The sequence below is a fragment of the Oncorhynchus kisutch genome, linkage group LG27 (assembly GCF_002021735.2).
Source record: "Oncorhynchus kisutch isolate 150728-3 linkage group LG27, Okis_V2, whole genome shotgun sequence".
Classification (NCBI taxonomy): domain Eukaryota; kingdom Metazoa; phylum Chordata; class Actinopteri; order Salmoniformes; family Salmonidae; genus Oncorhynchus; species Oncorhynchus kisutch.
The window spans coordinates 14,380,884-14,407,496 of record NC_034200.2 but is presented as its reverse complement, the minus strand read 5'-3'; the positions used below and the strand labels follow the sequence as shown (position 1 = coordinate 14,407,496).

The following is a 26,613-nucleotide window of genomic DNA, read 5'->3' as shown; positions in this document are numbered from 1 at the left end:
AACATGCACTTTGGTCACGAAAAACAATATGGCCATATCTGAATTTTTTTTATAAAAAAATGTATAGCTCATTCTTGATCATCATTGGCAACGATGCTGTCTTCCATTTGTGAAAAGGGGAGTGGGGGGAAATCGTCTTGAGGAAGTGACGATCGTTAAAACCAAGTGACGTCAAATGATGTTTTGTTGAGGTTTGTTTGTGAAAGACAGAACAGTGGAAGCCCACCTCAAATGATCCAGCTAGCTAACTAGGTTATCTACCATAAATAGTTATCGACCCTAAATGGTTATTAGTTATATATATATATATAACAGTGGATATTCTAGCAAATAGCGCGACCATTAACGTAGAATTTAATCCAGGTCACTTGAAATCAGAATCCAGCGAATGGACCGAGAAGGGAACAACAGCTAGCTAGCCACATAGCTAACGTAACGGTACCGTATCAGCGTTACGTCAAGACAGTCAAGGATACACGAGAAACGTTGGCTGACTGACTAGCAAGAAAATAAGCTGAGAGAGGTAAGAACAGTTAACTACATACCTTGCTAGATAGCTAGCTACTTGCTGGTTTATAGCTAGGTAACCATTCAACGCCACATTGTATGTAATGTTATTTAGATAACGTTAGCATAATAGTTAACGTATAGTAACTACCTAGCAATCCCCCTCACCTGTCTGATTTCGTTTAAACTAATGTTGTTAACTAGGTAGCAACTGCATAGAAAACCAACGTCACAATAACACTGTGTGTGTGTGTGTGTGTGTGTTCCCAACTTGCCTGTTGGAGAAGGTGCAGGGAGAATGTGAAGCACTATGGCCAACTTAGAAACCTACCAGGAGTACCAACGGATTGAGGACTTTGAGGAGGACTCACCTCACGGGGAAGAGGACCTATTAGTACATGTGCCAGAGGGCCTGAGAGGTACTGTACCAGTTATATTACATAACATATCTTGTCCTAGCTATCAGACATAACGCTATCTTATGGTACAATATGATTTGGTGAGAAATGTGATTTCTTGTAATGACACAGTAATGGCACGATTCTTGTTTCCTATAAGCACTAGGAATGGGAATTCCCAGGGACCTCGCGATAAGATGTTATCTAGATATTTAGGTGCCGATATGATATGCATTACGATTCTCACAATTCTATATGTATTGTGATTCGATGTTCCAAACATATTGCTCACCATATACAGTATCTGCTGCAAAGGGACGAGAGCCATGACAAAATGAGAATAAAAGTGCTGAAAACAAATTGTCTTCCAATTTAAAAAGAAAATGGAGGACAAAGTATGAAGGCAAAATACTGGAGTTTTGGTGCATGTACAGCCAACTAGCACAAACATAATATTGCAATATTGTCAAAATGATACAATGTATCATCAAAAATAAGTATCCCTATATGTAACTAACGATCTCCCCCCCCAATCACTCATAAGCACAGGCACTAGATTCACTTAAAGTTGTTGTTTTCTTCGATTCATACCTGATCAAAACTGTTGTTGCTGTTTTGTTGAGGGGGGGAAAAAGTAATGGTTTCTTTGAATCTCTTTTTCTCACCCCTAATTTGCAGACTCATGGCACCATATCAAGAATCTGGACAACTTTTTCACAAGAATATCCTTTTAACAAATGTTGTGATAAAACATGTTTCTCTGGCAATATACAATGCCTTCGGAAAGTATTCAGACCCCTTGACGTTTTCCACATTTTGTCAGGTTACAGCCTTATTCTAAAATTGACTAAATCGTTTTTTCCCTCATCAATCTACACACAATACCCCACAATGACAAAGCAAAAACAGTTTAAATGATTTATTTTTGCTAATTTCCTAAAAAGTACAAACTTAAATATCACATTTACATAAGTATTCAGACCCTTTACTTTGTTGAAGCACCTTTGGCAGTGATTACTGCCTTGAGTCTTCTTGGGTATGACACTACAAGCTTGGCACACTTGTTTTTGGGGAGTTTCTCCCATTATTCTCTGCAGATCCTCTCAAGCTCTGTCAGGTTGGATGAGGAGCGTTGCTGCACAGCTAATTTCAGGTCTCTCCAGAGATGTTCGATCGGGTTCAAGTCCTGGTTCTCGCTGGTCAACTCAAGGACATTCAAAAACTTATTCCGAAGCCACCCCTGCATTGTCTTGGCTGCGTTCTTAGGGTCGTTGTCCTGTTGGAAGGTGAACCTTCGCCCCAGTCTGAGGTCCTGAGCACTCTGGAGCAGGTTTTCATCAAGGATCTCTCAGTACTTTGCTCTGTTCATCTTTGCCTTGATCCTGATTGGTCTCCCAGTCCCTGCCGCTGAAAAACGTCCCAACAGCACGCTTCACCGTAGGGATGGTGCCAGGTTTCCTCCAGACGTGACACTTGGCAATCAGAGTTCCTATCTTGGTTTCATCAGACCAGAGAATCTTGTTTCTCATGGTCTGAGTGCCTTTAGAAAACTCCAAGCAGGCTGTCATGTGCATTTTACTGAGAAGTGGCTTCTGTCTGGCCACGCTACCATAAAGGCCTGATTGGTGGAGTGCTGCAGAGATGGTTGTCCTTCTGGAAGGTTCTCCCATCCCCACTGAAGAACTCTGTAGTTCTGTCAGAGTGACCATTTGGTTCTTGGTCACCGCCCTGACCAAGGCCCTCCTCCCCCGATAGCTCAGTTTAGCCCGGCGGCCAGCTCTAGGAAGAGTCTTTGTGTTCCAAACTTTTTCCATTTAAGAATAATGGAGTTCATAGTGTTCTTGGGGACCTTCAATGCTGCAGAAAGGTTTTGGTACCCTTCCCTACATCTGTGCCTCGACACAATCCTGTCTCGGAGCTCTACGGACAATTCCTTCAACCTCGTGGCTTGGTTTTTGCTCTGACATGCACTGTCAACTGTGGGACCTTTTATATAGACAGGTGTGTACCTTTCCAAATAATGTACAATCAATTGAATTTACCACAGGTGGACTCCAATCCAGTTGTAGGAACATCTCAAGGATGATCAATGGAAACAGGATTCACCTGAGCTCAATTTTGAGTCTCATAGCAAAGGGTCTGAATACTTATGTAATACTTATGTTTTGTAAACATTTCTACAAACCTGTTTTTGCTTTGTCATTATGTGGTATTGTGTGTAGATTGCTGAGGAAATTGTTTTATTTTCTTCATTTTAGAATAAGGCTGTAATGTAACAAAATGTGGAAAAAGTCCGTCTGAAAACTTTCCGAAAGACACTGTATATGCTGTGGCTTATTGGGTTGCAAAGAATAATTCTTTCAAGGTGATGTTTAAAATTGCAGCTTTATAATGTGTTTCTGTACTGTCACCTAATGATCTAATTTATAAAGAAGCAATTTCAGACACAGTTTTGACAGCTTAATCTAATCCAGGCAGTATGATGTCGCTAGATACAAATGCAATTTATGATGCAGTGACTTTAAATTAGGCACTTGCCTCAGGAGAACTACTTTCAATTATGTGTGTTCTTCCAGATCAAATGCTCTGTACTTTAATGATATTGATGCCAGACTGGTTCACTTCAAGTTGCTTGGTTGTGGGTTGTATTAGGGTTGTATTAGGTCTACTTAAAAAATAAACATGCATTGTTATTATTCGATTAAGCATCAAAGGTTACGTCAGAGTAATTGTTTTATAGGGTGTGACAACACTTAAAGGGCAATTCCACCACTGTTCAACCTGTTTCATTATCTCCAGCACAATATCATTGTCTACATATGTCAAAATGCTGAAATTCAACATTTTGTAGAAAATAATCATTTTTTTTTCTACATGATGATATCAAAGTCTTGAAAGTTAAAACATAAAAAACAAGTGATTTTGAAAATGTTTGATTTGCGGTGATGTGGAGAGCAAGAAAATACCCTCCCTCTGGCTAAGCTCATTGCAGGTTTTAAAAATAACTGTCTTTTTAACTTTTAAATCCTACCCTGTGGTGTTACAGAGAAGCATATTTTTGGACCTTATTGTCTTTATAGAAACGCATATGTAGACACCTCACTTATGTAGACACTGGTATGGTGTTGGAGATAATGAATATGATGTTGATGTTATGAGATGGAATTTCCCTTTAAATTCTTTGTTTTTCTTTACTTGAATTTCCACATCTATCAGTTCCATCAGAAGAATGGCTTTGCCTGTATGATGTTATCAGAGTTCTTTGAACTTTTGTAAGTATATCGATTTATTTACAATCCTCATGCTATTGTAAGATATTTTTTACGTTTAAGACGATATTCAAAGTTTATATCGGCTGATGTTTAACCCCAAAATATCAAACTCCTTATTGCAGTCAGTTCCTGTTTGTGGTCACATTCACAACATTCCTGTTCAACTGTGTGGAGTATGATATCCTGTTTGCCAATCGAGCAGTGAACCATACAGGACCTGGCCAGAACCCCCTGGACAGAAACAAGGTCACTCTGCCTGATGCCATCCTACCCAGCCAGCAGTGCACTGAGAGGTACGTCAATCAGTATTGTCTTACATGGAACCCAAACCGGCTGCGCGCGTGCGCCATAGTGCATAAATGTATTTTGTCCCCCCACACCAAACGTGATCACGACACGCAGGTTAAAATAATAAAACAAACTCTGAACCAATTACATTAATTTGGGGACAGGTCAAAAAGCATTAAACATTTATGGTAATTTAGCTAGCTAGCTTGCACTTGCTAACTAATTTGTCCCGTTTAGCTAGCTTGCTGTTGCTAGCTAATTTGTCCTGGGATATAAACATTGAGTTGCTATTTCACCTGAAATGCACACGGTCCTCTACTCCAAAAATGAATACAAACATGAAACGGTGAATTTAATCGTTTCTAGTCATCTCCTTCTAGGCTTTTTCTTATCTTTACTTTATATTGCAATATATTGCAACTTTAATAAATTAGGTGCATTACCGCCACTGACCTCGTTCGTCTTTCAGTCACCCATGTGGGTATGACCAATGAGGAGATGGCACGTGGGTACCTGCTTCTATAAACCAATGAGGAGATGGGAGAGGCATGACTTGCAGTGCGATCTGCGTCACAAATAGAACTGATTTATTTATTCTATTTTAGCCCTTGCCAACGCAGATGCTCGTTGGCACGCGTGAGCAGTGTGGGTGCAATAATTGAATAATATAGATTTCTACATTTATTTTGCAATTTAGTCAGCCTGTTAATAGATGGTGTGTGTGTGCGTGTATGAAGTTGAAGTTGGAAGTTTACATATACCTTAGCCAAATACATTTAAATCAGTTTTCACAATTCCTGACATTTATTTCTAGTAAAAATTCCCTGTCTTAGGTCAGTTAGGATCACCACTTTATTTTAAGAATGTGAAATGCCAAAATAATAGTAGAGGGAATCATTTCATCACATTCCCAGTGGGTCTGAAGTTAACATACACTCAATTAGTATTTGGTAGCATTGCCTTTAAATTGTTTAACTTGGGTCAAACGTTTTGGGTAGCCTTCCACAAGCTTCTCACAATAAGTTGGGTGAATTTTGTCCCATTCCTCTTGACAGAGCTGGTGTAACTGAGTCAGGTTTGTCGGTCTCCTTTCCCGCACACGCTTTTTCAGTTCTGACCACAAATTTTCTATGGGATTGAGGTCAAGGCTTTGTGATGGCCACTCCAATACCTTGACTTTGTTGTCCTTCAGCCATTTCGCCACAACTTTGGAAGTATGCTTGGTGTCATTGTCCATTTGGAAGACCCATTTGCGACCAAGCTTTAACTTCCTGACTGATGTCTTGAGATGTTGCTTCAATATATCCACATACATTTCCTGCCTCATGATGCCATCTATTTTGTGAAGTGCACCAGTCCCTCCTGCAGCAAAGCACCCCCACAACATGATGCTGCCACCCCCGTGCTTCACGGTTGAGATGGTGTTCTTCGCTTGCAAGCCTCCCCATTTTTCCTCCAAACATAACAATGGTCATTATGGCCAAACAGTTATATTTTTGTTTCATCACGATCATGCACGATCTTTGTCCCCATGTGCAGTTGCAAACCGCAGTCTTGCTTTATTAAGGCGGTTTTGGAGCAGTGGCTTCTTCCTTGCTGAGCGGCCTTTCAGGTTTTATCAATATAGGACTCGTTTTACTGTGGATATAGATACTTTTGTACCTGTTTCCTCCAGCATCTTCATATGGTCCTTTGCAGCTGTTCTGAGATTGATTTGCGCTTTTCACACTAAAGTACATCTCTAGGAGACAGAACACGTCTCCTTCCTGAGCGGTATGGTGGCTGCGTGGTCCCATGGTGTTTATACTTGCGTACTATTGTTTATACAGATGAACGTGGTACCTTCAGGCGTTTGGAAATTGCTCCCAAGGATGAACCAGACTTGTGGAGGTCTACAATTATTTTTTTCTGGGGTCTTGGCTGATTTCTTTTGATTTTCCCATGATGTCAAGCAAAGAGACACTTTGAAGGTCGGCCTTGAAATATATCCACAGGTACACCTCCAATTGATTCAAATGATGTCAATTAGCCTATCAGAAGCTTCTAAATCCATGACATAATTTAATAATTTAATAATTTTTTAAATAATTTTCAATAATTTTCTGGAATGTTCCAAGTTGTTTAAATGCACAGTCAACTTAGTGTATGTAAACTTCTGACCCACTGGAATTGTGATACAGTGAATCAGAAGTGAAATAATCTGTAAACAATTGTTTGAAAAATGACTTGTCATGCACAAAGTTGATGTCTTACCGCCGATTTGTGGCGTGGTTGAAAAACGAGTTTTAATGACTCCAACCTGAGTGAATGTAAACTTCGGACTTCAACTGTATATATAAACTACCTTTCAAAAGTTTGGGGTCACTTAGACATGTCCTTGTTTTTGAAAGAAAAGCACATTTATTTTGTCCATTTAAAACAACCTCAAATTGATCAGAAATACAGTGTAGACATTGTTAATGTTGTAAATGACTATTGTAGCTGGAAACGTCAGATTCTTTATGGAATATCTACGTAGGCATAGAGGCCCATTATCAGCAACCATCACTCCTGTGTTCCAATGGCACGTTGTGTTAGCTATTTCAAGTTTATCATTTTAAAAGGCTAATTAATTGCAATCATGTAAGCACAGCTGAAAACTGTTGTTCTGATTAAAGAAGCAATAAAACTGTTTCTCAGAACAACAATAGACTGACGAGTTTCAGAAGAAAGGTCTTTGTTTCTGGCCATTTTGAGCCTGCAGTCGAACCCACAAATGCTGATGCTCCAGATACTCAACTAGTGTAAAGAAGGCCAGTTTTATTGCTTCTTTAATTAGAACAACAGTTTTCAGCCGTGCTAATGTAATTGCAAAAGGGTTTTCTAATGATCAATTAGCCTTTTCAAATGATTAACTTGGATGAGCCAACACAACGTGCCATTGGAACACAGGAGTGATGGTTGCTGATAACGGGTCTCTACGCCTATGTAGATATTCCATAAAAATCTGCCCTTTCCAGCTAGAGGACAACATTAACAATGTCTACCCAGTTAGCTCTGTTACCAGTTCAGGTTTATTGTTTTTGTACATGATCTGGCAGAAATGAAGGTGCTTGAGTGCATGATGTACACTTTCCTGATGTACACTTGTCTTACCACAACCAATGTCAGAATCTAAATCCTTTTTAATTTAAATTGTGTATTGACAAGGCCACAGTAATACCAGGGTATAAATCTAAGAGCCTGCAGAACTTCATCAGGGTTGAGAAAAGGGATTTAATTTGTCCAGCATAATGTAATTTTGACCAGTCATTCCGAGGCTAATATTTGCTTATTAGATTTGTGAGAGATATGGTTTTACTGTAAGATAGGCTCACATTCGTGGAGCACAGAGCATTGGCCTACTTTCACATTGCCTTTGGGTTATTCTTCCACTCAGAACATTATGATGAGTACATTTAGTTGTGTATCAGATGTTAATTGTAAAATGAGCTCTTTTGAGTGGCAGTCTTATTATTGTCATTTCCTATTACCTAATTGAAAGTGGTCATTAATTGAACTCATTTGGATTGCTGTCGAGCACTTAAGTCTAATTCTGTTCAATGGACCGAGGGAATGGCTGCTGTTTTAGTGAAATTTGAGTTGTTTGAGTAATGCGTGCTGAGAAACCTTGTGTTGAAGAGCTTAGTTAGTTATGCCTATCAAGCAAAAGCTTTGGTAGTCATGACTTCTCTGTCAAAGACATATCTGAACGAGAAATTAAGTTCTGTGCAACATACTGGCTTATTTAGAAACAGCCATGGGATGGTTTTTCAATACCGTCAACAGCATTGAAACAATTTCTTTCAATATCTTTTATACATTTGAATATTTGAAACTACTTTTAAGTAAGTACCTGCAGTCAACTTGTGCAATACGTTAGGAGATAAAGAAGATTGCGTGCTTCATTTCACCTGTGACATAATTTTTCATTATGAAGCTTACCTGTCGTCCCCAGTCACCTGGTGTTTGAGACTGTATAAAATGTTTGCAATGTGCTCATTAGCGCTTAGTGAGCATTCTCTATGGGATTTATACAGCCTAGCAACTACTGTACATTTTAGCTGTTTATTTCAAAATACTACATTTAAGTATAAAAAATAGATTCAGTTAAGTATTTATCCTGCTATGACTGATTTATAGCCCTGCATATTCACACAGCCTTCTCCTAAAACATTTGTAAACACTAGGCAAGTTGCAACACCGCCAGCCTGTAGTGGATGACTGGTTCCTGGAGCAGGTTATTTGTGTATCTGTGTTCAGAGTAGTACCAGGGAAAACCATGTAATGGATAGTCCCTGAATGGTGAGACTCAGTAGCTGGAAGGAATCACTGTGAAATCTGGGCAGGCAGCCTGTGGACCACATGACATCCCCTAGTACTGCAGCAAGACCCAGACCCCACCACAGCAAAATCTTTTTCCAAAATGGATAAACCATCTTGCTTGTCTTTTGCAATATCGTTAATCTGATTCTGCACACAATCCTAGACTGCGGGGTTATAGTAGACCCCCCCCCCCCCCCCCCCCCTTAAAAACTTCAGTGACTGAATGGGTGTTTATATAGAAGATGATTACACACCACTGCTAGGAATTCTAACCCAGGAACAGTATGTCCCACCATTTTAGAACTACTGACTTAGTCTGCTTCCCCCAATTCCTCTCTGTTACATCATTGAGTTGGTCTCAAAATTAAAGAGATGTCACACAAATCAGGAAGTAGCCTAACTTTGTCACAACGCTGTTTGTATTTGGTTTTTCATTTCAAAATTAAACTCCTGCATTTGTTTATTCTCCTGAATATGTTTACCAGGATGGCTAGCTAGATAATAACCTGTGTGTGACTTGAAATGGGATACTTTACCAGCTGATTCTTAGTAATTCTCTGATACGCAGGAGAGACTGTTACTGAGACATATCCAAGTTACAAACTGTGAACAGGAGTGCAGTATCTGAAGATGCCTCTCAGTAGAGCCTTGCACGGGCATGAATTTTAAGCCCGAGCCTTACCCATGCAAGCGACGTTCAGGCCCTACCCAGGCTCGATTGCTTCTGCCAAATCAGAAATAACTTCCGCCATTTTGTAAGTCCATTAGCTGCTCCTCTGTCACTCTGCATGCAGGCCTGTGAGTATCCATAGCAACGGCGCCGCTTGGGCTGCTCCGCTTAATGAAGAGCCATGAGACAGCAGTTAGCTGTTAGCTACTTTTCGTCATCTCTAAACTTATTTTTTTGTGAAATAATCTCTCTTGTCTTATATTTGACGAGGTTAAAGCATTTCTGACACAATGTTATGATCTTAGTCAGACATGTCTACTGCGCAGCAGAGCACGTGTAAATGACTCCGCTTCAAAATGTTAGTGATAAATTTAGTGATACCCGAGCCCTGCCCTTACTCTAGTTATTGATGAAAAAACATGCTGGTCGGGTAGCAGAGCTCTACCTCTCAGGCCCCACAGCTTAATTACAACATGTGGTTGGTTCAGGTCACCTGTGAGGAGTCTTAAAAGCAACAGATTCATAAGGCTCCTTTACTCTCATTTGTAGATGGTTATTTTGATCATACATCAATGGTGAAAATGAATGATTTTGACCTGCTCTTTATGCAGCTGATGAATGGCTCGTGCCATCTTCCCACACCCATGCATTTTCCACTACGTGGAATGAACCACTGATGTCAAACAGGGGCCAAAAACACGAATCTCTTAAATATACATTTTCCCCCCTTTTGTCATCCTTTCTTCTCCTCTGTAGGATCCAGGAGAACAGTTGGATCATCTTCCTGCTCATCATGGCAGCCATCTTCTGGGTCTACCGGATGATCAAGGTCTTCTGCAACGTCCTCCACTACTGGGAGATCCGACAGTTCTACATCAAAGCACTGAAGATCAGAATGGTAAGGCGTGATCCCAGTCTCATGAAACTGTGATCTGCCAACTGGTTCAAGGTAGTTTTAGCAACTATTTTAACAAAATAAGATTGCTTGGATTACAATGGTTTCGAAAGACGCCAAGATAAATGTTTGTGGTCGTGCCCACCCGCCTTACTCACGAGTCCCTCTGAACACCTTTGACCTCTGCCTTTTCGCCATTTCAGGGCGAGCTGTGTAACTTCACGTGGCAGGAGGTGCAGGACCGTCTGATCAGCCTGCAGCGGGAGCAGCAGATGTGCATCCACAAGAAGGAGCTAACTGAGCTGGACATCTACCACCGCATCCTGCGCTTCAAGAACTACATGGTAGCCATGGTCAACAAGTCCCTGTTACCTGTACAGTTACAGCTCCCCCTGTTGGGCAATCTGGTGTTCCTCACCCAGGGCCTCAAGTACAACTTTGAGCTGATTCTCTTCTGGGGTCCGGGGTCGCTTTTCCAGAACAAATGGAACCTGCACCCCAAGTACAAACGTGCAGGCAACCGTCTGGAGCTGGCCCAGCAGCTGAGCCGGGTCATTCTTCTGATGGGCGTGGCCAACCTGCTCCTCTGCCCCTTCATCCTGGTGTGGCAGGTGCTCTACGCCTTCTTCAGCTACACCGAGGTCATCAGGAGGGAGCCGGGGAGTCTGGGAGCACGCCGCTGGTCCCTGTACGGCCGCCTCTACCTGCGCCACTTCAACGAGCTGGACCACGAACTGCACGGCAGACTGGGTCGCGGCTACAAGCCCACCTCCAAGTACATGAACTCGTTCACCTCACCGCTGCTGACCGTGCTGGCCAAGAACGTGGCGTTTTTCTCGGGCTCGGTGCTGGCCGTCCTCATCGCGCTGACCGTGTACGACGAGGATGTTTTGACCGTGCAGCATATCCTGACCGCCATCACTGTGCTGGGAGTGGTCATCACCATCACCAGGTGAGTGAGGAGACAAAATGGCATCCACAGGGGGAATGGTGACCTCTCGGGATGATCTTGTACTGGTTGTGTTTTGTTCAAAGAAGTCGTTCCTTCCCGCTTCCCATTGCGGATGAATTGGTATGGAACAGCTCAACCTAGTTTCCAGAATATGGTTGCCACTCCACCAATTCTAACAAATCTGATGAGGAATGAGCAAGGGGGGGTAGAAGGGAGGGAGCTCTAGGGAACGTCTATCCATAAAGAAATTCAGCCTATGTTAAACCCACAAACATCTAGAATAAAAAGAAACACACACCTATTAAGACGAGGTGCTGGCTAGCGGAGTAGAAGACTTGAAAATAAAAGAGTGCCGCACACTCTAGGAGCTCAGATGCAAAAGTTTAATTACCAACGTTTCGACAGCCAAGCTGTCTTCATCAGGGTATAATCACAAACACTGCGGGATGACTCGTTTATATAGTGTCAAAAGACACAGGTGTCTGTAATCATGGCCAAGAGTGGCATAATATCATTGGTTAATAGTCTAATATTAAAATGTCATACAAAGAGCAACATACAAACAACAAATGGATAGCATACGATCATAGATTAATTTGACTACACAAGCTTACAAACAATTACAATGGCAAAGTCACAATAATCACAAGAATGGCTTCAGATCAAAGTCTACGTTGAGACCGAAGGGCGCAAGGGTCTTTAAATTAAAGATCCAGACAGCCTCTCGTTTTAACAATAAATTATCAAGGTCACCCCCTCTCCTAGGGAGGGTGACATGTTCGATGCCAATATAACGCAGAGACGAAATCGAGTGGCCTGCCTCCAAGAAGTGGGCCGCAACTGGATAAGTAAAAATTTTACACCTAGTGGTGCTACGATGCTCTGAGATGCGTACTTTTAATTCGCACTTTGTTTTACCTACATAATTTTTACCACAAGGACAAGTTATAAGATAAATAACTGCCTTAGTGGAGCACGTAATAACACCTTTTATTGGGATCGATTTCCCTGTGTGTGGGTGTTTGAAGGATCTACATTTATAAGTGCCATTGCATTGAGCACAGCCATTACATTTGTAATTTCCATCCAGTAGGGGCGCAAATAGACGTTGTTCAGGAATATCTTGGGGTGGTAAATCAGAGTTTACCAATTGGTCTCTGAGATTTCTGCCCCGCGAAAATACGACCAAGGGAAGGTCCGAAAACACATTACCGAGACCATCATCGGATTTTAGGATGTGCCAATGTTTGTGATCAAAACATACCAGTCCGTCCATGATCTATGTGTTGTGTGAAAAAGAGAGATGACGTCTGTGTGAATATGCCCTCTCAGGTCGTTCATCCCAGACGAGCACATGGTGTGGTGCCCGGAGCAGCTGCTGCAGTGTGTGCTGGCTCACATCCACTACATGCCAGACCACTGGAGGGATAACGCCAACAAGAGTGAGACCCGGGACGAGGTGGCACAGCTGTTTCAGTACAAAGCGGTGGGTGAGAAGGGCCAGACAGTAAATAGACGGCTCATTGGCTTCACCTTAGATGGAAAGGAATTACTGAACTTTATATGGCTTTATGGCATACGGTCTGAGATTAAATTGTTCTTGTAACAGACATGTAAGGGCTTAACATAGGCTGACTTATTTGAATGACTCAATACCTAAACAAGTGCTTTAATTGTATGTAGTTATTTATGTACACTCCAATTCAAATGAATTCACCATAATATGACACTTCCCACACAGGAATGAATTGATGTTACAGCACTTTAAACATTTGTTTGAGTGATACTATGTAAAGTAGTCAGACTTGAGATCCGAGTGCTTCGCCGTTCTCGCAACTCTCTCATTGACGTCAATGAAGGATGGCGCAGGCTATACGCTATCAGACACCCAAGAACGTCTAGTCATTGCTAGTTAGCATTGGCTCGCACAACTACCTCCAACTTCCTGCGTACCGATCACCGAGACACATAAATGGTATGCGCAAGTTCATCTGACTCTGGGGAAGGAGATTAAGGGCATTACCAAAATCCCGAAGTATCCCTTTTAAAGCGTGCGGATCTGAAGTCTGAACATATCTTCCCAATGCGAATCCCTTTCTAGTGTAACTCACCAGTGTTCTGTCTGTCTGTTTAGGTGTTCATCCTGGAGGAGCTGCTGAGCCCCATCGTCACGCCCTTCATCCTCATCTTCCTCCTGAGGAACAAGTCCCTGGAGATCATCGACTTCTTCAGGAACTTCACCGTGGAGGTGGTCGGAGTTGGCGATATCTGCTCCTTCGCACAGATGGACATCCGTCGCCACGGAAACCCACTGGTGAGTTCAGGTCGCCTCTGCGGCTTTACCGTTCGCTCATTTGGGATGTTTACCGTATTGGGAAAGATTTGTCGCGTCGTTTGTAATTTGGCGTGTTGAAATGAGAGACTAACGCGGTTAATTGTCAGATATCGCCAAGTTATCAGTCATACTGTACATGCTATTACAAGTCAGTTTCACTTTGTGTGTGTTGTTGTTGTCCTGATATTAGTGACCACTTCTGTATAATGGTGTTAATTCATATTTTTGTTGGGCAAAGTTCCTGTGAGTGATGTATAACCACCCAGTTGTCTTTTCAGTGGATGTCAGAGGGCCAGACAGAGGCATCTGTGTACCAGCAGGCTGAGAACGGCAAGACTGAGCTGTCCCTGATGCACTTCACCATAAAGAACCCCCACTGGCAACCCCCACAGGAGAGCTCAGTGTTCATCAGCCATCTAAAGGAGAAGGTGCACCAGGACGCTCAGGGAGGACCCCCCACCCAGCTGCTGCTCTCTGAGGCCCCGCTCTGCTCCTCACTACTCTCCAATGAGTCCGGCAACGCAGTGAGTGACTAACTCACCACCACCAATTCCTAGTCAGTCACAGTTAGTACACAGGAAGATATTTGCCTCAACACTCTGTATCAGCACCCCTACTCTCATTCAAACGGTTTCATCCAACAATGATGTCAATGTATTGTCATTTCTCAAAGATTTTTGTTTAGTATTGGATTACATTATGTTGTGTTATTTGTCAGCTTTCTTGTATACTGACCTCTATCTCTGGGTTATGTTTTCCTGTCCAGCCTGACAACCTATTGGCCAGTGTCCTGGCCCACCCTATTCTGACCGCGTCAGGCCTACCCGGCCGAGACCGCCGCTTCGTCCCTCCCAGCACGGCTGCCTCAGCCGCCGCCAGCGTCCTGGCCTCGCTGTCCATCTCCCACTCCCAGCTCCCCCACGCCAGCCGATCCCACTCGCATGTTCTCCTGCCCTCCACCCACCCCGACAGCACCATGTACTGCAGTGACCGCACTGTCATTGACAGGTAGATAAACAGACTCCACGCTCTGCAAATGCACTCCACGACACACAATGTTTAGGTAGTTCTATAACACAAAAGTGTTGCTTGATTGGATACTTGCATGCCAAAAGTGTGTTATTGATTTGATATTGAGGTTAGTTGAAAGTGGGTGGATTAAGTGATGAATAACAGTGTATTTAGATGTTTTTTTAGGCTTGCTAATAATAGCTTGTTGTTATTTCCTCAGCATGTCAGCCAGTGACTCTCGGATCAGGAGCACGACGATGCTTTCAGAGTTTGCCTTGGCCGAGATGAGTCTCCATGCTATTTACATGCATGAGGTAGGTAACCTCAAAGGGATGACCTCAGGGTCCTTATGTTTATTTAACTGGGACACTAGGGCTGTCCTCTACTAAAAAAAATCTTGGTCGACCAAGAGTCGTCTGTTCTTTCGACCAATCGGCTGGTCGAAATTTTAAAAAGCGTGTTATTCCATATATAGACACAGCCTATGTGTTTTTAATAAAATCAACTATATGTAGGCTACTAAGCTTGTCTGATGCTTTAAGCACACCGATTAAATAATTAAGACACAGATATTACACAAGAGGGAGCAAGAGATCAAGGTAGCCTAACCAGAAGAAACAAAACTTGTTCCCAAACCACCACCTCCCGTTGATGCTTCTGGCCTTCGCAGATTCTGCCGTTACACTCCCGAAGTTGCCAGTAATAGGCTATACCAGGGGTCTGCAACCTTTTTCCCATTTGGAGTGCCAATTTATCTTGTCATTTCTACCGATCCGCGTGCCAGTTATGATTTTCATATGTAGATTTTCGTGGAACAGTTTCATTTATTTTATAATAAAGTTGTTTCAAAATTATTGTCATGTGATTTAATAAAAATTATATCTAAATGAAAAATTATACAAATCTTAATCAAATATTGCCATTGCCAACTTTTTAGTATTATTTTTTTTTGATTGAACCTTTATTTAACTAGGCAAGTCAGTTAAATATTAAGAACAAATTCTTATTTACCCCGGGCCACACCCTAACCCGGACGACGCTGGGCCAATTGTGCGCCACCCTATGGGACTATGTAAAATTACCATACATAAAGCCAACAAATAAAAACGTTGCAGCTGACTACGCATGACCTTTCTGCGAGGAACTTGAAACATTGTACTAACAAATTTGCAACATTGTATAAAATATTAAAGTGTTCTAGAGTTTCATGAGCCAGTGAGCTCTGGACAGGTACATCTGTAGGCTATTTGCGCAAAGGATAATAAGTAATCAGGTAGGCCTATTTTATGACGTTTCCACCGGATCAGAGCATGACTTTTTTTCCCCCTTCCTTTCTCACTGGATGATTATCAAAAAGGAGAGAGCTGGAAATATTTTTCAAGTATGCTACATTAAGGAACTATTGTCATTCTCAATGGATATAAAAACAGACCTCCTTTACTTGCTGTTTTGAGGTGAAGATGTCACTCCCTGACCTTAGAGATACTTTTAATTCTCTATTTGGTTAGGTCAGGGTGTGTCTAGGGTGGGCAATCTCTGTTTTCTATTTATTTGTTGGCCTGGTACGGTTCCCAATCAGAGGCAGCTATCTATTGTTGTCTCTGATTGGGGATCATATTTAGGCAGCCTTTTCCCACATGTGGTTTGTGGGATCTTGTTTTTGTGTTAGCTGCCTGTGAGCAGCCCAGATCACATTTCGTTTTCTTCTGTATTGTTTTTGGTGAGTATCATATTTATGAAACACGTGGAACTCTAAGTACGCTGCGCCTTGGTCCATTCATTCAGACGAGCGTGACAGAAGAAAAAATTACTTAGAAGCTCCACAGCTCATTAGTGGTGGTGAGTTAAGACGATCAGAAATACTATCAGAACCCCCTTGGCACATTTATAGGCCTACATTTGCATGCAGGCCCGGCAGCCAAGGCTTACTTCTGTGCGTAATCGGGTGTGTATCCTTCCTCACCATTGACAGGAGCGCTCCAAACAAAACAGTGAATAAATTGACCGCTCGTAAATGGAATGAAATAAACCAAAACTTGTTTCTCACAATTGTAGCCTAAGTTGTACCCTCTGCAAACAGCATTTCCACCCTGACAATGAGAACTGTAAAACACTATAATAATAATATTGACTGCATTAACAGAAATTACGTTAACCAAACATACATTGTAGATGATAAATTATGGGGATTAACAGTAAATGTACTACTGGTGATACTGGTATGCCATCTCCACGGCCTCCAACGGATTAGTCCACTGAAACAGGCGTCAATCAAGACGTGCCATTAAAAAAAACAAGATTTGTGCAACTGTTCGACTAAAAAATTCTCAGTCCACTAACAGACTATCGACCAGTCGACTAAATGGGGTCAGCCCTAGTACGCACACACAAACACACAAGTGTGTCCTTTTCTGTCTCTAGGTCCACCAACAGAACTCGCTCCCCCACCAGAGGACATCAGGCCAGTGGCAGAACCCAATGCCAATGAGAGATCTAATCAGCAACACGGGTACGTAACAGTCATTCATCTGTTTTACTTAGGATCTTGGCTAAGTCAGATGGAGCATGTCGGGTTATGACATCCAGTTTATCAACTGTCTTATACGCCGACCCTCTATGCAATCAGGTTCGCAGACGCACAGCGGCCACACAGCAGTCCACCTGTCTAGTATGCCCACCCCGCTGCGTCTGGGAGGCTGGACGGAGGAAGAGGAGGAGGATGCAGAGGAAGAGGAAGTCCTCAACAGGGGATCGACTCCTAAACAGGACTCCAGGAGTAGTTGTTAAAGTGCCTTAAATAAAGGGGTGTGTTCCATCTTACCTCTATTTCCTACACACAGAAACTCCTCCCTAACCTATAGGCTAATTTTGTCGGGAAATGTTCTATCTAGTAGTACTGTTTTTGCTTTTCTTAAGCGAGCAATAGGTAGAAATAGCTCCGCCGTTTCCTGGTTTCTAAAATGTTTGCCCGGTTGTGTGATACAACAAGCAAACTGTTGTGAATATCTTTATAACCAGTAATAACCCAAAATATTGTAGTTTTCAGCTGTTTGAAGCTGATAACCAAAAGCAAAAAGAAGCAAAAAAGAAATTTAGAGGGGAGCATAGAAATCTTGCACATAGAATGGATCTACGGCTTATCACACTTGCTTTCAATGAGAATGACAGATCTATAACTCTAATTTCTATCTGAAATGTCAGGTCATACTCACAACTACGTAATGGACCTTAAAAAAAAAAGGTGTGTGTGGCTGATTGTCTTTTCTCCTCTTCGTTTGCAGTGTTTCCACTCCTTTCTCGATGAACATGTGGCCTTAGATCTTGTTGGCGAGTATTATGACATCACGTAACACAACACGGCAGTTGGGAGAGCTCATTGGATAACCATTGTCTCAGTCTCCAACCCACTACCATGCCTCTCCTATCACATCAGGAGTTGTTGTGGCATCAGGGAAACTGACCTGTCTTCCATCCCTCTCACCATGTCATCATTTTGTTATAAAATGTATAAATGTTGCTCATAGAGGACTGGAGTCTGTGTGTGTTTGTGAGTGTGAAAGAGCATTGTGTGTGTGTGTGTGTTTAGAACTCGGGGAAAGAATGGCATGCACAGCCAGGAGACTTGCAGGGCAGGCTTGAGCATGGAACATAGCAACACCTGTCACACTTTTGTTGCGTTTCTTCATGTGTTTCTTTTTTAAAAATGTTTTATTTGCGCATCTGGGGGTTTTACAATGTGGGTCTGGGTTCACTTTCTCATGGTGGAAATGGTGTCTTACCTGGTGCTGAAGAGAGTACGGAGTGAAGGTCTGTCATACTAGCTGCCTGACCATTTTCACTATATGAGGAAAGTTGAGGGCGAAATTATACATTGGCGTATTTGGCCATTACTTATTATTGCTTGACATTTGTAAATACACTTTAGCGTCTTATGTTCTGTCAGTTTTAATGATTGGGAAAGATGCGAAGTAATGCGGTGACCTGAAGTAGGCTGCAACTCTACTACTTAGGTCACCAATAGGACCCCACAAGAAAATCTGACAAAAGCCTACAGATGGACTAGATTCATTAACCACATTTCTAAACTGGACATAATGTCATTAAAAGCTGCTGTCTATGACTTTAATGGGCCTAATACCATGTTTTCGTCAGTATTAAGTTATTTATCTTCTTTTTAAAGTCCTTGGTGACCCTAAAACATTATTTAACAGGTAATAACTTGATTATTCTGTATCAAAGGATCACCAATCTTCTGTCTCCACTGGCAACAGAGGTGTATTACTTGACAAACGCACGAAGATCAAGATGACATATTTGCCCAGGCAGTAACTACTTTGTTGTGGGTAGCGATCAGAGTAGGCAGAGATGCATATCATGTACAGTAAATCATTAAGTGTTGTTGATTTTGCATGTACTGCTCAACATGTTGTTCACGGAACACTTCCCCCAATGTCCACACGAGAAGTCAACTTTTTATTATAAGGGCTGTTCTTAACATTGTCATTACAGCAGTTGGAGTTTGTGGTTTTACTTTATTTGTAAGTTAATCCTATGTCAGCATTTTTACTTTTCTCAGAGAACAGCCTAAGATGTCATTTTAAATAAGATAATTCTCCCTTTGTCGTCCCAAATATTTAAACTGTCCAGATTTCTGAGATTTGACCTATAATTAATTACTTAATTAATGACAATATGAGTAAAATAGTAATTATGTTAAGAAGCAGCTTTTCTGTGTTGGAGTGGTATGGGTGTACCCGCAACAACAGAATGTTTTGGGTGTATACCGGTCATGCAAATAGACAGCTGATTGGCCAGCTCAGCCAATGGGCCAACATGATATCGTATTATATGACAAAATTGCAAACATTTTTTAATGGTCTGTTTGAGATAGTTTGATGTGGGTTTTTTGAAGTCCTTTTTTCTCTCTTCAATTTATGTTTTGTCCACAAATACAAGTATAGTATGAGTCAACTTTTAAAAAGTTAGAATTTCCCTGGACAGTTACTTTAAGTTATGAATATCTTTAGTATTTCATATTTAATTTAGCATTTATTGTTTTCCTTAAGAATTTATCTTTATAGTAAATACATTCATACCAAATATGATTGGGATCTAATTTTAATAATATATATTTTTTAATTCTTAAATTTGCCCCATGTAAAACGCATGTATTTTCCTGGATGTAATTCTCATATGCAACATTGAACAAAACTGATTTTCTGATTTTTGTTGTTTTTGTCTTTGACACAGCATTTTTGATATGCAGCTTCGAAATTAAACAATCCTTCATGTGTGCTTTAGCACCACTTAGTGGTTTCATCAGTACAGTACAACTCAAAGGAAAGCAAACGTGCTTGTGTGTAAATGCTGAATGTAACCCACCCATCACCCCTAGAAATGTATCCTTGTTACTGTAGCCAGAACTGCTTATTGAAACATTACACAAAAGCTCCGTCGCTGCTATCCATTCCCAGCTGATCCAGTAACCTAGAGCACATCTATATGTATATCTCTGTATCCACCACTACTTTAAGACATTAGAGAGCACAGGTGTTTGATGACTCTTTTCTTCATTTTGTTTTCTATATGTGTGTTTCGAAGGGGTGTGAGTGTAGTCATCAGTCTAACTATGCTAAGCTAACATTGACTCAAACGTTTTGCACTGACTGAAAATAAAAATGTCTTGATCGATACCTGCATTACACTACATTTTAGATAGGTCCTGTGGAGCCGGGGTCTCAAAGGGATAGTGAGTGGAACTCCCATCCTCAGTGGCCTCTCTCGCAGTATGTATAATGTGCATATAGCATCACCATGCGTAGTATTGTTATCGTCCACACTGTGGGCCTAGCGTGTACCTGGTTGTTGTTACCTCTGGTCAGTAAAAGTTCAGCCAGTAGGGGAAATGTCTAAATGTTTTCAGTAACATTTTAGGCCTAGTCAATGCTACAACTGGTATGGCTGTTGGTGTTCCATTTGTCATTACTGATGTATTGAGTTTTAGTTGTGGAGACATGATAGGTCCTGTGTCTTGCCAGTTTCCATAGCTAGATCTCATTGCCTCACTTCTCTTTGTTTATTATGTAGCTTTATTTTGAGCAGTGCCTTAGGGTTGGCGTTAGTTCCTTATTAGAAACCATTGTAAACCATCAGATCTAATTTGACTTTGTATTTTAGCAGGACGTGATGTACAGTATTTATTTTGGCAGGTTGGTCATGTTTTTGCATCAAATATACAGTGGGAATTGTATTCTAATATTGTGGATGAGGCTTGTGTAACAACAGACTGCTATTTGACATCAAAGTAGTCCAATCACCTTCACTTGATAAGAGAATTAATCTGATCAAAGTTTTTGTTTTGCACTGTCTGCCTTCCCGATCCAAAAGAAGCTGTTGGGGACTGTTTTATACCCTTTTCAATGAAGTTGAATGATTTGTTTTATCACATCCTTGAGTCTCCCCACTCAATATCATCGCTTCTTATCCACTACAAACCAGTAAAAAAAAATATATATATATATATATATATATATATATATATATTTGACTGGTACAAGGTGCTACGTTTTCGTATTCTAGTGTTAAATAGTTTGAGGCATCTTGTTTTCTTTGTTACTTAGGTTTTTTTGTTTGTTTTGTTAATTTAAGGAACACTAGCTGAGAAGAAACCATGCCAAAATGACTTGTTTTCAACACAGCTTTATCATACATATTTTGTTTGTTTTCTGTAACTGAATAGAGGCGAAGGAATTCTTATTTCGTGTGTATTTAATCATTGAAGTGTGTTCCAAGATGTAATGTACTTTGAAATAAAAAATGTAATATACGTTCTATTCCTATGCATTTATTGAGTTGGAAATGTTTTCATTAGCACAAACTTTCCAAATATAATTCCTAAACTGCCATTAAACATGAAATAAATACACAATTCACAGACATGAAATAAATTAATCTTTTTTTATCCTCAGTTTATTAGTGTGATAACTAGCAGTGGTGATTTTTAGCATGTAAATCGTGATGAGCAAATACTATTTTATTTGATATGCATGCCAGCAAAGCCACTACACAACAAGGGAACACTTAAACAACACAATGTAACTCCAAGTCAATCACACTTCTGTGAAATCAAACTGTCCACTTAGGAAGCAACACTGATTGACAATAAATTTCACATGCTGTTGTGCAAATGGAATAGACAACAGGTGGAAATTATAGGCAATTAGCAAGACATCCCCAATAAAGGAGTGGTTCTGCAGGTGGGGACCACAGACCACTTCTCAGTTCCTATGCTTCCTGGCTGATGTTTTGGTCACTTTTGAATGCTGGCGGTGCTTTCACTCTAGTGGTAGCATGAGACGGAGTCTACAACCCACACAAGTGGCTCAGGTAGTGCAGCTCATCCAGGATGGGACATCAATGCGAGCTGTGGCAAGAAGGTTTGTTGTGTCTGTCAGCGTAGTGTCTAGAGCATGGAGGTGCTACCAGGACACAGGCCAGTACATCAGGAGACGTGGAGGAGGCCGTAGGAGGGCAACAACCCAGCAGCAGGACCGCTACCTCCGCCTTTGTGCAAGGAGGAGCAGGAGGAGCACTGCCAGAGCCCTGCAAAATGACCTCCAGCAGGCCACAAATGTGCATGTGTCTGCTCAAATGGTCAGAAACAGACTCCATGAGGGTGGTATGAGGGCCCGACGTCCACAGGTGGGGGTTGTGCTTACAGCCCAACACCGTGCAGGACGTTTGGCATTTGCCAGAGAACACCAAGATTGGCAAATTCGCCACTGGCGCCCTGTGCTCTTCACAGATGAAAGCAGGTTCACACTGAGCACATGTGACAGAGTCTGGAGATGCAGTGGAGAACATTCTGCTGCCTGCAACATCCTCCAGCATGACCGGTTTGGCGGTGGGTCAGTCATGGTGTGGGGTGGCATTTCTTTGGGGGGCCGCACAGCCCTCCATGTGGTCGCCAGAGGTAGCCTGACTGCCATTAGGTACCGAGATGAGATCCTCAGACCCCTTGTGAGACCATATGCTGGTGCGGTTGGCCCTGGGTTCCTCCTAATGCAAGACAATGCTAGACCTCATGTGGCTGGAGTGTCAGCACTTCCTGCAAGAGGAAGGCATTGATGCTGTGGACTGGCCCACCCGTTCCCCAGACCTGAATCCAATTGAGCACATCTGGGACATCATGTCTCGCTCCATCCACCAACGTTGCACCACAGACTGTCCAGGAGTTGGCGGATGCTTTAGTCCAGGTCTGGGAGGAGATCCCTCAGGAGACCATCCGCCACCTCATCAGGAGCATGCCCAGGCGTTGTAGGGAGGTCATACAGGCACGTGGAGGCCACACACACTACTGAGCCTCATTTTGACTTGTTTTAAGGACATTACATCAAAGTTGGATCAGCCTGTAGTGTGGTTTTCCACTTTAATGTTGAGTGTGACTCCAAATCCAGACCTCCATGGGTTGATAAATTTGATTTCCATTGATCATTTTTGTGTGATTTTGTTGTCAGCACATTCAACTATGTAAAGAAAAAAGTATTTAATAAGAATATTTCATTCATTCAGATCTAGGATGTGTTATTTTAGTGTTCCCTTTATTTTTTTGAGCAGTGTACAAGTAGTGATGAAGTCGATCTCTCCTCCACTTTGAACCAGAAGAGATTGACATATTATTAATATTAGCTCTCTGTGTACATCCAAGGGCTCGCCGTGCTGCCCTGTTCTGAGACAATTGCAATTTTCCTAAGTCCCTTTTTGTGGCACCTCTACTTGCTCAATTTCCACATTATTTATGACAATATTTAGTTGAGGTTTAGGGTTTAGAGATGAATGATTGATTTGATTGATGAATGATTTGTCCCAAATACGATGCTTTTAAGTTTTAGAAATATTTAGGACTGACTTATTCCTTGCCACCCACTCTGAAACTAACTGCAACTCTTTGTTAAGTGATGCAGTCATTTCAGTTGCTGTAGTAGCTGACATGTATAGTGTTGAGTTATCTGCATAAGCCAGTGGCATGCCATTAGTAAAGACTGAAAAAAGTAATGGGCCTAGACAGCTGCCCTGGGGAATTCCTGATGCTACTTGGATTATGTTGGAGAGCCTTCCATTAAAGAACACCCTCTGTTTATGTTAGACAGGTAACTCTTTATCCATAATATAGCAGGGGGTGTAAAGCCATAACACATATGTTTTTCCAGAAGCAGACTATGATCAATAATGTCAAAAGTCGCACTGAAGTCTAACAAAACAGCCCCACAATCTTTTAATAAATTTTTCTCAGCCAATCATCAGTAATTTGTGTAAGTGCTGTGCTTGTTGTATGTCCTTCCCTATAAGTGTGCTGAAAGTTTGCTGTCAATTTGTTTACTGTAAAATAGCACTGTATCTGGTCAAACACAATTTTGTTGGTAACAGGCTGATTGGTCGGCTATTTGAGCCAGTATTTATTTATTTATTTTATTTTTATTTAACTAGGCAAGTCAGTTAAGAACAAATTCTTATTTACATTGACGGCCTACCAAAAGGAAAAAGGCCTCCTGTGTGGATGGGGGCTGGAATAAAAAAAATATATATATACAGTGCCTTGCGAAAGTATTCGACCCCTTGAACTTTGCGACCTTTTGCCACATTTCAGGCTTCAAACATAAAGATATAAAACTGTATTTTTTTGTGAAGAATCAACGACAAGTGGGACATAATCATGAAGTGGAACGGCATTTATTGGATATTTCAATTTTTTTTAACAAATCAAAAACGGAAAAATTGGGCATGCAAAATTATTCAGCCCCCTTAAGTTAATACTTTATAGCGCCACCTTTTGCTGCGATTACAGCTGTAAGTCGCTTGGGGTATGTCTCTATCAGTTTTGCACATCGAGAGACTGACATTTTTTCCCATTCCTCCTTGCAAAACAGCTCGAGCTCAGTGAGGTTGGATGGAGAGCATTTGTGAACAGCAGTTTTCAGTTCTTTCCACAGATTCTCGATTGGATTCAGGTCTGGACTTTGACTTGGCCATTCTAACACCTGGATATGTTTATTTTTGAACCATTCCATTGTAGATTTTGCTTTATGTTTTGGATCATTGTCTTGTTGGAAGACAAATCTCCGTCCCAGTCTCAGGTCTTTTGCAGACTCCATCAGGTTTTCTTCCAGAATGAAGAAAAGCAGGCCCAAACCATGATGCTGCCACCACCATGTTTGACAGTGGGGATGGTGTGTTCAGGGTGATGAGATGTGTTGCTTTTACGCCAAACATAACGTTTTGCATTGTTGCCAAAAAGTTCAATTTTGGTTTCATCTGACCAGAGCACCTTCTTCCACATGTTTGGTGTGTCTCCCAGGTGGCTTGTGGCAAACTTTAAACAACACTTTTTATGGATATCTTTAAGAAATGGCTTTCTTCTTGCCACTCTTCCATAAAGGCCAGATTTGTGCAATATACGACTGATTGTTGTCCTATGGACCGAGTCTCCCACCTCAGCTGTAGATCTCTGCAGTTCATCCAGAGTGATCATGGGCCTCTTGGCTGCATCTCTGATCAGTCTTCTCCTTGTATGAGCTGAAAGTGTAGAGGGACGGCCAGGTCTTGGTAGATTTGCAGTGGTCTGATACTCCTTCCATTTCAATATTATCGCTTGCACAGTGCTCCTTGGGATGTTTAAAGCTTGGGAAATCTTTTTGTATCCAAATCCGGCTTTAATCTTCTTCACAACAGTATCTTGGACCTGCCTGGTGTGTTCCTTGTTCTTCATGATGCTCTCTGTGCTTTTAACGGACCTCTGAGACTATCACAGTGCAGGTGCATTTATACGGAGACTTGATTACACACAGGTGGATTGTATTTATCATCATTAGTCATTTAGGTCAACATTGGATCATTCAGAGATCCTCACTGAACTTCTGGAGAGAGTTTGCTGCACTGAAAGTAAAGGGGCTGAATAATTTTGCACGCCCAATTTTTCAGTTTTTGATTTGTTAAAAAAGTTTGAAATATCCAATAAATGCCGTTCCACTTCATGATTGTGTCCCACTTGTTGTTGATTCTTCACAAAAAAATACAGTTTTATATCTTTGTTTGAAGCCTGAAATGTGGCAAAAGGTCGCAAAGTTCAAGGGGGCCGAATACTTTCGCAAGGCACTGTAATATAGGACATAACACACATCACGGTAAGAGACAACATTACATAAAGAGAGACCTAAAGACAACAATATAGCATGGCAGCAACACATGACAACAGAGCATGGTAGCAACACAACATGACAACAACATGGTAGCAACACAACATGGTACAAACATTATTGGGCACAGACAACAGCATAAAGGGCAAGAAGGTAGAGACAACAATACATCACACGAAGCAGCCACAACTGTCAGTAAGTGTCCATGATTGAATCTTTGAATGAAGAGATTGAGATAAAACTATTCGGTTTGAGTGTTTGTTGCAGCTCATTCCAGTCGCTAGCTGCAGCGAACTGAAAAGAGGTGCGACCCAGGGATGTGTGCGCTTTGGGGACTTTTAACAGAATGTGACTGGTAGAACGGGTGTTGTATGTAGAGGATGAGGGCTGCAGTTGGTATCACATATAGGGGGGAGTGAGCCCCCCTTTTACAAAAAAGCATCAACAAGTGGGTCTTGCGATTGGTATACAGAGATGACCAGTTTACAGAGTGCAGTGATGTGTCCTATAAGGAGCATTGGTGGCAAATCTGATGGCCAAATGGTAAAGAACATCTAGTCGCTCGAGAGCACCCTTACCTGCCAATCTATAAATTACGTCTCCGTAATCTAGCATGGTCATCTGAATCAGGGTTAGTTTAGCAGCTGGCATGAAAGAGGAGCGATTATGATAGAGGAAACCAAGTCTAGATTTAGCCTTGGCCTGCAGCTTGATATGTGCTGAGAGAAGGATAGTGTACTGTCTAGCCA

The 26,613-nt window shown here is 41.6% G+C and overlaps 1 protein-coding gene across 2 annotated transcripts; it reads left to right on the top strand.

The window, feature by feature from the left end:
- The first annotated feature begins 191 nt into the window (after positions 1-191).
- Positions 192-21,505, top strand: LOC109871679 (autophagy-related protein 9A). Of its 2 annotated transcripts, none has more exons than XM_020462642.2 (15): positions 192-523; positions 795-926; positions 1,584-1,627; positions 4,113-4,177; positions 4,300-4,470; positions 10,236-10,377; positions 10,578-11,326; positions 12,659-12,812; positions 13,461-13,640; positions 13,940-14,185; positions 14,428-14,669; positions 14,893-14,986; positions 17,094-17,181; positions 17,299-17,477; positions 17,954-21,505. In XM_020462642.2, exons 2-14 carry the CDS (start codon positions 818-820, stop codon positions 17,457-17,459), a joined length of 2,445 nt encoding a protein of 814 aa, XP_020318231.1. In that variant the 5' UTR covers positions 192-523; positions 795-817; the 3' UTR covers positions 17,460-17,477; positions 17,954-21,505. The 2 variants fall into 2 exon arrangements, with proteins under 2 accessions (XP_020318231.1, XP_020318230.1); XM_020462641.2 differs by having other exon boundaries at positions 792-926.
- Positions 21,506-26,613: the final 5,108 nt, after the last annotated feature.

Excerpts from the sequence above, each read along its gene's own strand:
- LOC109871679 (XM_020462642.2), top strand. The coding sequence starts at position 818 with ATGGCCAACTTAGAAACCTACCAGGAGTACCAACGGATTGAGGACTTT. Across the intron at positions 4,178-4,299 it reads TCAGAGTTCTTTGAACTTTT|TCAGTTCCTGTTTGTGGTCA; the intron begins GTAAGTATATCG and ends TCCTTATTGCAG. Across the intron at positions 13,641-13,939 it reads GTCGCCACGGAAACCCACTG|TGGATGTCAGAGGGCCAGAC; the intron begins GTGAGTTCAGGT and ends TTGTCTTTTCAG.